The sequence below is a fragment of the Coregonus lavaretus genome (genome assembly GCF_964263955.1).
Source record: "Coregonus lavaretus genome assembly, chromosome: 39".
Classification (NCBI taxonomy): domain Eukaryota; kingdom Metazoa; phylum Chordata; class Actinopteri; order Salmoniformes; family Salmonidae; genus Coregonus; species Coregonus lavaretus.
Genome location: NC_140026.1, coordinates 9,189,681 through 9,202,478, shown reverse-complemented (window position 1 = coordinate 9,202,478; position 12,798 = coordinate 9,189,681). Strand labels below are relative to the sequence as shown.

Genomic DNA, 12,798 nt, shown 5'->3' with positions numbered 1-12,798 from the left:
GGTCTTGGCCATAGTAGAGTTTGGAGTGTGACTGTTTGAGGTTGTGGACAGGTGTCTTTTATACTGATAACAAGTTCAAACAGGTGCCATTAATACAGGTAACGAGTGGAGGACAGAGGAGCCTCTTAAAGAAGAAGTTACAGGTCTGTGAGAGCCAGAAATCTTGCTTGTTTGTAGGTGACCAAATGCTTATTTTCCACCATAATTTGCAAATAAATTCATAAAAAATCCTACAATGTGATTTTCTGGATTTTTTTCTTCTCAATTTGTCTGTCATAGTTGACGTGTACCTATGATGAAAATTACAGGCCTCTCTCATCTTTTTAAGTGGGAGAACTTGCACAATTGGTGGCTGACTAAATACTTTCCCCCCCCAATGTATATGTATGTATGTATGTATGTATGTATGTATATATATATATATATGTGTGTATGTGTATGTATATGTGTATGTATATATATATATACACACATGTAGAGGTCTGTAATTTTTTATCATAGGTACACTTCAACTGTGAGAGACGGAATCTAAAACAAAAATCCAGAAAATCACATTGTATAATTTTAAAGTAATTAATTTGCATTTTATTGCATGACATAAGTATTTGATACATCTGAAAAGCAGAACTTAATATTTGGTACAGAAACCTTTGTTTGCAATTACAGAGATCATACGTTTCCTGTAGGTCTTGACCAGGTTTGCACACACTGCAGCAGGGATTTTGGCCCACTCCTCCATACAGACCTTCTCCAGATCCTTCAGGTTTCGGGGCTGTCGCTGGGCAATATGGACTTTCAGCTCCCTCCAAAGATGTTCTATTGGGTTCAGGTCTGGAGACTGGGTAGGCCATTCCAGGACCTTGAGATGCTTCTTACGGAGCCACTCCTTAGTTGCCCTGGCTGTGTGTTTCGGGTCGTTGTCTTGCTGGAAGACCCAGCCATGACCCATCTTCAATGCTCTTACTGAGGGAAGGAGGTTGTTGGCCAAGATCTTGCGATACATGGCCCCATCCATCCTCCCCTCAATACGGTGCAGTCATCCTGTCCCCTTTGCAGAAAAACATCCCCAAAGAATGATGTTTCCACCTCCATGTTTCATGGTTGGGATGGTGTTCTTGGGGTTCTACTCATCCTTCTTCTTCCTCCAAACACGGCGAGTGGAGTTTAGACCAAAAAGCTATATTTTTGTCTCATCAGACCACATGACCTTCTCCCATTCCTCCTCTGGATCATCCAGATGGTCATTGGCAAACTTCAGACGGGCCTGGACATGCGCTGGCTTGAGCAGGGGGACCTTGCGTGCGCTGCAGGATTTTAATCCATGACGGCGTAGTGTGTTACTAATGGTTTTCTTTGAGACTGTGGTCCCAGCTCTCTTCAGGTCATTGACCAGGTCCTGCCGTGTAGTTCTGGGCTGATCCCTCACCTTCCTCATGATCATTGATGCCCCACGAGGTGAGATCTTGCATGGAGCCCCAGACCGAGGGTAATTGACCGTCATCTTGAACTTCTTCCATTTTCTAATAATTGCGCCAACAGTTGTTGCCTTCTCACCAAGCTGCTTGCCTATTGTCCTGTAGCCCATCCCAGCCTTGTGCAGGTCTACAATTTAATCCCTGATGTCCTTACACAGCTCTCTGGTCTTGGCCATTGTGGAGAGGTTGGAGTCTGTTTGATTGAGTGTGTGGACAGGTGTCTTTTATACAGGTAACAAGTTCAAACAGGTGCAGTTAATACAGGTAATGAGTGGAGAACAGGAGGGCTTCTTAAAGAAAAACTAACAGGTCTGTGAGAGCCGGAATTCTTACTGGTTGGTAGGTGATCAAATACTTATGTCATGCAATAAAATGCAAATTAATTATTTAAAAATCATACAATGGAATTTTCTGGATTTTTGTTTTAGATTCCGTCTCTCACAGTTGAAGTGTACCTATGATAAAAATTACAGACCTCTACATGCTTTACAAATACTTGTTCTCCCCACTGTATATACATACATACATACATACATACATACATACATACATACATACATACATACATACATACATACATACATACATACATACATACATACATACATACATACATACATACATACATACATACATACATACATACATACCCTACCGTTCAAAAGTTTGGGGTCACTTAGAAATGTACTTGTTTTCGTTCCAATTTTTTTGTCCATTAAAATAACATCAAATTGATCAGAAATACAGTGTAGACATTGTTAATGTTGTAAATGGCTATTGTAGCTGGAAACGGCTGATTTTTAATGGAATATCTACATAGGCGTACAGAGGCCCATTATCAGCAACCAGCAGTCCTGTGTTCCAATGGCACGTTGTGTTTGCTAATCCAAGTTTATCATTTTAAAAGGCTAATTGATCATTAGAAAACCCTTTTGCAATTATGTTAGCACAGCTGAAACTGTTGTGCTGATTAAAGCAGCAATAAAACTGTCCTTCTTGAGACTAGTTGAGTATCTGGAGCATCAGAAATTGTGGGTTCGATTACAGGCTCAAAATGGCCAGAAACAAATAACTTTCTTCTGAAACTCGTCAGTCTATTCTTGTTCTGAGAAATGAAGGCTATTCCATGCGAGAAATTGCCAAGAAACTGAAGATCTCGTACAACGCTGTGTACTACTCCCTTCACAGAACAGTGCAAACTGGCTCTAACCAGAATAGAAAGAGGAGTGGGAGGCCCCGGTGCAAAACTGAGCAAGAGGACAAATACATTAGAGTGTCTAGTTTGAGAAACAGACGCCTCACAGGTCCTCAACTGGCAGCTTCATTAAATAGGACCCGCAAAACACCAGTCTCAACGTCAACAGTGAAGAGGCGACTCCGGGATGCTGACCTTCTAGGCAGAGTTGCAAAGAAAAAGCCATATCTCAGATTGGCCAATAAAAAGAAAAGATTAAGATGGGCAGTCTGAGATATGGCTTTTTCTTTGCAACTCTGCCTAGAAGGTCAGCATCCCGGAGTCGCCTCTTCACTGTTGACGTTGAGACTGGTGTTTTGCGGGTACTATTTAATGAGACCCACAGTATGAATGGTCTGGAGTTGCTCTCCTTTCCTAAGAGTGTTGTCCACATCCTGCCTTGTTATTCCCATTTCCTGACTGAAGATGTTCTTTCTTCTTTCCTCTCTTTGTGGATATTATCCATATGCTTCAGCAGATGAGTCTTCTGAGTGAATCTTTTACCACAGACTGAGCAGCCATGTTGTTTCTCTCCTGTGTGAGTCAGTATATGTTTAGTTAGGTGCTCCTTGCGATTGAAGCGCTTCCCACAGTCACCACAGCTAAATGATGTGAATCCTCATATGCATGGACAGATTTCCTTTTTGTTTGAAGAGAAGGTTTTGCACCAGAAGGGGCAGGTCCAGGTTCCCCTATTTTTGCGTTCAAATCCAATGGTGGGCTGGGATCCAATGGTGGACTGCTGTCAAGTCCTACTGGGTCGCTGCTTACGGCTGAGCTGTGGCTGGAGGCATTGTTCTGATTATCTGGAGGGTCACAGGGAATGTCACAACCCTTTAGCTAAATGGTTTCTCTCTTGTGTGAGTGAGTTTCTGCATGGTTAGGTTCTGTTTGAGACCGACATTTCTCCTGTGTGAGTCCGTATATGTGCAGTTAGATGCTCCTTGCGAATGAAGCCTTTACCGCAGTCACCACAGCTAAATGGTTTCTCTCCTGTGTGAGTCAGTATATGCCTCCTTAGGTCCCCCTTCTGATTGAAGCTTTTACAGCAAAAATTACAGCTAAATGGTTTCTCTCCTGTGTGAGTCAATATATGCCTTCTTAGGTCCCCCTTCTGAATAAAGCTCTTCCCACAGTCACCACAGCTAAATAGTTTCTCTCCTGTGTGAATCCTCATGTGCATGGACAGATATCCCTTTTGTTTGAAGGTCTTGCCACAAAAGGGACAGGTGCAGGGTTCCCCCTTTGGTGGATTCGGATCCAATGGTGGGCTGCAGTCAGGTCCAACTGGGTCGCTGCTTATGGCTGAGCTGTGGCTGGAGGCATTGTTTTGATTATCTGGAGGGTGACAGGGAATGTCGAGAGCCTTTAGGTGGGTCACAGCGCCAAAAGGTTTGACATCCACTGGTTTAGAGTCACTCTCTCTGTTCTCCACAGTCTGGGTTTGGGGAAGAGTCAAGGACCAAAGTGAGTCCTCCTGATCACATTCACTTTTCACACAGGAAGGAGTGAAGTTGAACTCTATGATGTCAGGCTCTTCCTCCTGACTGGTCCTGAGTTCCTCATGTTCCTCTATAATCTGTGTGGGCTCTGGGTCCTCCTGCCCCAGACTGGGGCTCCACTCCTGCTCACAGTGCTGCTGCTCAGGGGGAACCTCCTCTTCAGAGACAGAGAGAGAGAGCTGCAGGGAGTCTGGAGGGAAGGAGAGGAGGAGCAGAGGTTACCTATATACCACAGAATCATTTGAACACTTGAATCATACAGTTGAATTATAGATTTCTATGATCTATAAAGACTTTAGACGTGTCTGAGTGCAAATAGCTAGGGCCAGATTCCAGACCTCAATTGTATCTCAGTTTACCAGTATAACACTAGCCCACTGTGTGACGTATTTACCGACCTGTGTCTGTCTGGCAACGAGTGGTAGCCAAGAAAAAACCTAATCCAAATATTAGAACAAACTCTCTTTGTTCTACTTCCTGTCTGCAGCAACATGGTGCCCGTATTGTGAGGCTGATTAGCTAGGACAAACAGTTGTGAAACCGAGAACACAACATGGAATCCATGTTTGGTCTTGATCTGGAGAGGGGATGGTAGCATATAGCAACTGAATTTAATTATTTCCTAGGTCACCACTCGGAGTATCAGAACAATCCACCGACCACGGATATACCCTCCCGACGTGGGAAAAGCGTTGCCAAACAGCCACAGGTCGGTAAATACGTCACACGGTGGGCTAGTGTTATAGTGCTAGATCGAGATACAATGTCTGTCTAGAAGTTTTAATCATGCACAGTCAAAGTAGTAGTCCAGTAAATCGCTGATGGTTTGGTTAGCTAAACTAGCAATGTCTGTTTGGTTACCAAGGCAACTACTATAGCTATCTAGTAAACTTGATAGCTACTTTTTTTTTTTTTTTGTCATTTAGCAGACGCTCTTATCCAGAGTGACTTACAGGATCAATTAGGGTTAAGGGCCTTGCTCAAGGGCACGTCGACAGATTTTTCACCTAGTCGGCTTGGGGATTAGAACCAGCGACCTTTCGGTTACTGGCACAACGCTCTTAACCACTAAGCTACCTACTTCAGTTGATGTTGAACACTCTTCTAAGCGGTAATTTAACCCTCAAGCTGAGGCATATTGTTTTTCACCATAGCCCAATGGTTTATTCAATTCTTCAAATGTTTCATGACTTTCTCAATCAACTTGTTCTTAATGAATCTTAATTATTGTTCAGTGTTTCTGTATCACTATGGACTAGTCCTTTGGGGTCATTTTGACCACATCCAAAAACACCTAATTCCGCCCATAGTCATTTGATAAATAGGACCTTTATTTGAATCCAGGTTTCGCTGGAGAACAACAAGTTACCAATTACACCAGATGGTGGAGGGGAACCGGTATCAGTGATTTTGACCAGATAGACAGATAATCTGCAGAGTTATAGCTCCCCATGTACAGTCGTGGTCAAAAGTTTTGAGAATGACACAAGTATTGGTCTTCACAAAGTTCGCTGCTTCAGTGTTATAAGATATTTTTGTCAGATGTTACTATGGTATACTGAAGTATAATTACAAGCATTCCATAAGTGTCAAAGGCTTTTATTGACAATTACATAAAGTTTATGCAAAGAGTCAATATATACTTTTTCAAAACCTCTGCAATCCGCCCTGGCATTATGTCAATTAACTTCTGGGCCACATCCTGACTGATGGCAGCCCATTCTTGCATAATCAATGCTTGGAGTTTGTGGGTTTTTGTTTGTCCAACTTTGACCACAAGTTCTCAATGGGATTAAGATCTGGGGAGTTTCCTGGCCATGGACCCAAAATGTCGATGTTTTGTTCCCCGAGCCACTTAGTTATCACTTTTGCCTTATGGCAAGGTGCTCCATCATGTTAGAAAAGGCATTGGTCGTCACCAAACTGTTCTTGGATGGTTGGGAGAAGTTGCTCCCGGAGGATGTGTTGGTACCATTCTTTAGTGGTCCTCTGTAGCTCAGCTGGTAGAGCACGGCGCTTGTAACGCCAAGGTAGTGGGTTCGATCCCCGGGACCACCCATACACAAAAATGTATGCACGCATGACTGTAAGTCGCTTTGGATAAAAGCGTCTGCTAAATGGCATATTATTATTATTATTATTTATTCATGGCTGTGTTCTTAGGCAAAAATGTGAGTGAGCCCACTCCCTTGGCTGAGAAGCAACCCCACACATGAATGGTCTCAGGATGCTTTACTGTTGGCATGACACAGGACTGATGGTAGCGCTCACCTTGTCTTCTCCGGACAAGGTGTTTTCCGGATGCCCCAAACAATCGGAAAGGGGATTCATCAGAGAAAATGACTTTACCCCAGTCCTCAGCAGTCCTTTTGCATAATATCAGTCTGTCCCTGATGTTTTTCCTGGAGAGAAGTGGCTTCTTTGCTGCCCTTCTTGACACCAGGCCATCCTCCAAAAGTCTTCGCCTCACTGTGCGTGCAGATGCACTCACATCGGCCTGCTGCCATTCCTGAGCAAGCTCTGCACTGGTGGTGCCCCGATCCCGCAGCTGAATCAACTTTAGGAGACGGTCCTGGCACTTTCTGGACTTTCTTGGGCGCCCTGACGCCTTCTTCACAACAATTGAACCTCTCTCCTTGAAGTTCTTGATGATCCGATAAATGGTTGATTTAGGTGCAATCTTACTAGCAGCAATATCCTTGCCTGTGAAGCCCTTTTTGTGCAAAGCAATGATGACGGCACGCGTTTCCTTGCAGGTAACCATAGTTAACAGAGGAAGAACAATGATTTCAAGCACCACCCTCCTTTTAAAGCTTCCAGTCTGTTATTCTAACTCAATCAGCATGACAGAGTGATCTCCAGCCTTGTCCTCGTCAACACTCTCACCTGTGTTAACGAGAGAATCACTGACATGATGGCAGCTGGTCCTTTTGTGGCAGGGCTGAAATGCAGTGGAAATGTTTTTGGGGGATTACGTTCATTTTCATGGCAAAGAGGGACTTTGCAATTAATTGCAATTAATCTAATCACTCTTCATGACATTCTGGAGTATATGCAAATTGTTATCAGCAAAACTGAGGCAGCAGACTTTGTGAAAATTAGTATTTGTGTCATTCTCAAAACTTTTGACCATGACTGTACATAGTGAATTTGTATTTGAATAGCCTAGTAATAGTGAATTTTTTATATTTTCATAATTAATAGGCTGACATTACCTTTAGTTACAGAATATCTCACCACCATGCGTTTCCATCTCCTACCCTCTCTCCTGCATTCCTTTCTCCAGCTTGCAGAGAGAGGGGCTGTTAATAGTTTAATTAATGTTTCATTGAGAAAACATGTTACTATCGATTTCACTTGGTTTCCCAAATTAAGCACTGGGTAGCTGCAGGAACAGGGTTGGAGAGTTTGGGAGGAATATCACCTGTTAACCGGAGTAGCCTACCCGACATGGGATGAACCGGCGGGAAAACGAGTGCATAAGGATGACATGTCTTTTTGCCCCTTGCCCCTGTTCCTGATCATTTGATGATGGGCCATTATAAATCTAAACTAATTTTAGATATTAGTAAAGACAAGATTAAATTGAGAATAGTCTGATGGGTGAAATAATGATCACTTGATGAGAGAACAGCGTGTGCAGCCTGAGGCAAGGAAAAGAACACAAGGTTTTTTTTTGCAACTTTGTCAAATCATGAATAGCCCATAGTCACATCATGCAGCCCATTTTTCTTTTGATTTCTAAGGCATTCTGGTTTGTATCACTCACAACTAAAGTTGCCAAATAACTCTAAATCTATCATATAGGACCTGTTTCTCTCTCTCTCTCTCTCTCTCTCTCAACTAAAAATGTGCTATAGCGTGATATAAGCAATATTCAATATAATTCCAATTCAAGAACCTCCCAAAATGTTGCTCCCTCACCGATTTCAACTGCCCCCTTTGTCACTTTAGGCCTATCCTGGCACCAGGTCTGTCTGCTTGGTAAGTAATATCGACCAAATAAGCCATTTCTACCCAATTTGCATCAAATATGTTGCTGAGACAAGTTAATCAAAATATATAATCATGGTGACAGCGCTTCAAAAATGGCGCCAGAAAAAGTCAAGCCCACGGACTACTGGTGCTTTCAAGACAACTTGGAACTTAAAATAAATAAATAAATAAATAAAAAGAGGTCACATCATGACGTCAGTGATCTTCAGGTCGGAAAGTCTGAGCTCTAGAAAGATGCAAGAGTTTCCGAGTTGGAATTCCGAGTTGGATGACCGTAAAAAATAAATAATCCCAGTCCGAGCTATTTGCTATTCCCTCCTCCAGCAAAGCACCCCCACAGCATGATGCTGCCACCCCCGTGCTTCACGGTTGGGATGGTGTTCTTCGGCTTGCAAGCTTCCTCCTTTTTCCTCCAAACATAACGATGGTCATTATGGCCAAACAGTTATATTTTTGTTTCATCAGACCAGAGGACATTTTCTCCAAAAAGTACGATCTTTGTCCCCATGTGCAGTTGTAAACCGTAGTCTGGCTTTTTTATGTCGGTTTTGGAGCAGTTGCTTCTTCCTTGCTGAGCAGCCTTTCAGGTTTTGTCGATATAGGACTTGTTTTACTGTGGATATAGATACTTTTGTACCGGTTTCCTCCAGCATCTTCACAAGGTCCTTTGCTGTTGTTCTGGGATTGATTTGCACTTCTCGCACCAAAGTACATTCATCTCTAGGAGACAGAACGCGTCTCCTTCCTGAGCGGTATGACGGCTGCATGGTCCCATGGTGTTTATACTTGCGTTTGTACAGATGAACGTGGTACCTTCAGGCATTTGAAAATTGCTCCCAAGGATGAACCATACTTGTGGATGTCTACAATTTCTTTTCTGAGGCCTTGGCTGATTTCTTTTGATTTTCCCATGATGTCAAGCAAAGAGGCAAAGAGTTTGAAGGTAGGCCTTGAAATACATCCACAGGTACACCTCCAATTGACTCAAATGATGTCAATTAGCCTATCAGAAGCGTCTAAAGCCATGACATCAATTTCTGGAATTTTCCAAGCTGTTTAAAGGCACATTCAACTTAATGTATGTAAACTTCTGACCCACTGGAATTGTGATACAGTGAATTATAAGTGAAATAATCTGTCTGTAAACAATTGTTGGAAAAATTACTTGTGTCATGCACAAAGTAGATGTCCTAACCGACTTGCCAAAACTATAGTTTGTTAAAAAAGAAATGTGTGGAGTGGTTGAAAAACGAGTTTTAATGACTCCAACCTAAGTGTCTGTAAACTTCCGACTTCAACTGTATATATCATAGGCAACAGTAGGCTACTAAATAACATTTCCAGTGGCACACTGACTCACCTAATGATGAAGATGAAGCAGTAGGTTACTCACGGTGATGGCCGATGCGCTCGTCGTGGCAATAGCTTATCTCAAGATGAGCTACTTTGAAAAACAGCGCTGCTATTAGCTACAAATTGGGAGTTGTTGAGAAAAAATGGTTTCTATTGGTTCTACAGACAGATTAGTCTTCTCTTCTCCGGCAGTAGGCATTTGCTTTCCAAACTGCGTTTTTCCCGCAATTGTATTTTGAAATCGGCAAAAGGCTAACCGACAGCTGCAACCAACCATAGAAATATAATCCATACATGGCAGTTCCCATTCAAGTCAGGACTGGCATCCATGAGTTTAACAGTCAAAACCCTTCTATGGATTATACGTCTACGGCCACAGTGCAACAAGCTGTAGCCTATATTTATCATGCATGCTGCCCAAACTGCGGCCTTCCCGACTGTAGGCATACCGGTAACTGCCAAAATAAAGGAAACACTTGAGCAAACAAGGGATACAAAGTATATGTTATGGTGTAGGGTGCATTTTCTTGGTATGGTTTAGGTCCACTTGAAGAATCTATGGTAAGGCGCATTGAAAGGGTTCTGGCAGCTCGTGGTGGTACAACACCCTTTTAAGACACTTTATGTTGGTGTTTCCTTAGTTTCCTTAATATGCAGTTAATGTTGTATTAATCTGTTACCCAATCAAGGCAGGGGCCCCCCAGTTAACAACATGGACCCCCTACCTCAGGGTTCTTCAATTCCGGTCCTGGAGGGCCGAAACACTTGTTTTTTATTTCTACCTGGTAGTTAATTGCACTCACCTGGTGTCCCAGGTCTGAATTAGCCCCTGATTAGAAGGAGAGGATGAAAAACAGAGGTGTCTCGGCCCTCCAGGACCGGAATTGAAGAACCCTGACCTACCTCCTCTCCTCCCCCATCTGATGATTAGCAGAGCCAGCAGCAGGCTGTCTACACTCATAGAGTACCACAGTATGAGTCATAATACCCATAAAATCTAGCGGTCAAACAAGGAAATGGTTCCAATTGTTTTTCCACCATTCATTTTCCCCTATAGGGGATTTTAGAAACACTTAAAATAAGGGCTATGTTTTGTGTAGGCTTACCCTGTCTCTCTAGGACAAGGTACTTTATCAACATATTCACCTCTATTTACCCCCCAAAAATGAAATGCTAATTAGCTGCTAATGTGGTTATCATAAAGAACTACAAATGCCATGATGATCTGGACGAGACTGCCAAATCGAGGCAAAGATAAGAATCTGTGGATTAACTATCTAATGTTAGCTAAATTTAGTAATTAATAAAATTGGCAACATTTCTTTAAATTGACAATTCTGTGAACTGTCTTGTGCAAATTTTAAATTGACACAATACATGTTAGTAAAGGTGTCACCAAAAGATGACATTCAGGAGCTTGCAGGGATTTGTAGTCTTGCATGATGTCTACTTTGACGCTAATTCGAATCTGAGAGTAAATAGAGCCGAATATATTGATAAAAGTCACCTTGTCCAAGAGAGATTTAAATGGTTATCAAAACGTCACACCAGTGTAAGCCTACACAAAACACAGCCCTTATTTTAAGTGTTTCTAAAATTCCCTACGTGAAAAATGAATGGCGGAAAAACGATTGGAACCCATTTCCCTGTTTGACCGCTAGGTTTTATGGGTATTATGACACCTCCATTGTGGGTCTCTTTTGAGAGCGGGCCCCGGAGTCTTCCTGTGGTTTGCGGTTGCAGTGATAATAGGCAGTGATAATTTTACGTAATAATTTTCAACACCGGTAAGCCCCTGCGACACCCTCGGAGAAGAGTGGATAAATTGTGATTACTGTTAGCTTAAACAGTTTATTAATTGAGTAGAACTATAGGAAGCCATCAGTAGATCTACATACGTACCTATTCTACATAGTTGTATCTCCGGTGTGATCCGCAGCAGTCTCCGTAGCCGATCATTCTCCTCCTGGTACTCCACTACCGTTTTCTCAACTGCCCCGAAAATCTCCACAGCAGCCGCCATTAAACGATCATTCAAAAACACACGCAACGACTGTAGTTTAGACATTTTCAGTCGAATGACAGTTGGACAGCCTATTTAGTTCAGTCAGTATGTATTTGGTCTATTTTTACTCTACAAAAGGAACGTTGAATATCAAAACAGTCGTTTCCAATCCTACTTCCGTGTTCTAGTCAAGGAATGTAAAAAAAAATCATTGGTTCCTAATGGAAACGCCCAACAGCGCCGCCAGCTGGATGGGAAGTTACTACTGCGCAAAGCAGCCTACAGACCAGTAGTTAGCGAAACGATAACTACTGTACTGACCTAACGTAGGAACGAACCTATTTTACATGTTTATCTCCAGTGTGATCCGCATCAATCTCCGTAGCCGATCATTCCCAACCCTGGTGTTTATCATACAGTTGCAGCCAAATATATTGGCACCTTTGCACTTTTCTTAAATAATTCCCTATTTCTTATCAAATAAGTTGAAATTGAAAAAAACGTTTGGTCTCCACACATTGGATTGTCAACATTGCAGAACCACATTTTTAAAGGTTTACCGTGTTAAATAAGAACATTTAAACAAATGCCATAGGCAAAATTGTTGGCACCTAGGAGCTAATACTTGCTGAAACATCAAGATAACGGCAAAAAACAACAACTGCAAACTGCTCAAATTCTTCAATGTTTGAGTGGTGCCTTCCACCAACTGCTGTTTTCAGATCTTGTCATATGTTTTTAATGGTATTCAGATCTGGACTCACCGCTGGCCACACCATGACAGTCCAGTGTTTATTCTTGAACCATTCCTGGGTGCTTTTTGATGTGTGTTTGGGGTTGTTGTCCTGCTGGAAGACCCACAACTTTCAACAGAGACCCAGTTTTTGGGCACTGGGTCGAACATTGCACTCAAAACAACATATTTTATAAAAAGCCTTGTCTGTGTTGAAAATTGGTAACAGTGATGACATAATCCTGTGGTTGAAATTTACCCCCCTCAAAACAACAGTTGATTGCTTTTTTTCAAATCCAATGTATTTTCCACGTAGATTCCATGTCACATTACGTTGAAAAAAATGTGGATTTAACCAGTCTGTGCCAATCATCCCTTTGTGATACAGTAGATATCCCAGTAGGTGTTGTAATGTTTCCACGTGGTTTCTGTGTTTCAGATTGTTGGGCTCCTGAGACGCCCTGGGGGAGGAGTTCTGTTGGTCTATAGGTAGACCTAGC

General features: G+C 42.4%; 1 protein-coding gene across 1 annotated transcript; it reads right to left on the bottom strand.

Moving 5' to 3' along the window:
* Positions 1 to 3,071: 3,071 nt before the first annotated feature.
* On the bottom strand, positions 3,072 to 11,751 carry LOC311112781 (uncharacterized protein). The gene is made up of 2 exons (XM_084155921.1): positions 11,463 to 11,751; positions 3,072 to 4,401 (listed from the first exon to the last, which is right to left on the bottom strand). Exons 1-2 carry the CDS (start codon positions 11,626 to 11,628, stop codon positions 3,590 to 3,592), a joined length of 978 nt encoding a protein of 325 aa, XP_084012047.1. The 5' UTR covers positions 11,629 to 11,751; the 3' UTR covers positions 3,072 to 3,589.
* Positions 11,752 to 12,798: the final 1,047 nt, after the last annotated feature.

Coding starts and splice junctions, on each gene's coding strand:
- LOC311112781 (XM_084155921.1), bottom strand. CDS start 11,628: ATGTCTAAACTACAGTCGTTGCGTGTGTTTTTGAATGATCGTTTAATG. Junction 4,402..11,462: donor GATACAACTATGTAGAATAG/GTACGTATGTAG, acceptor CCTTCCCTCCAG/ACTCCCTGCAGCTCTCTCTC.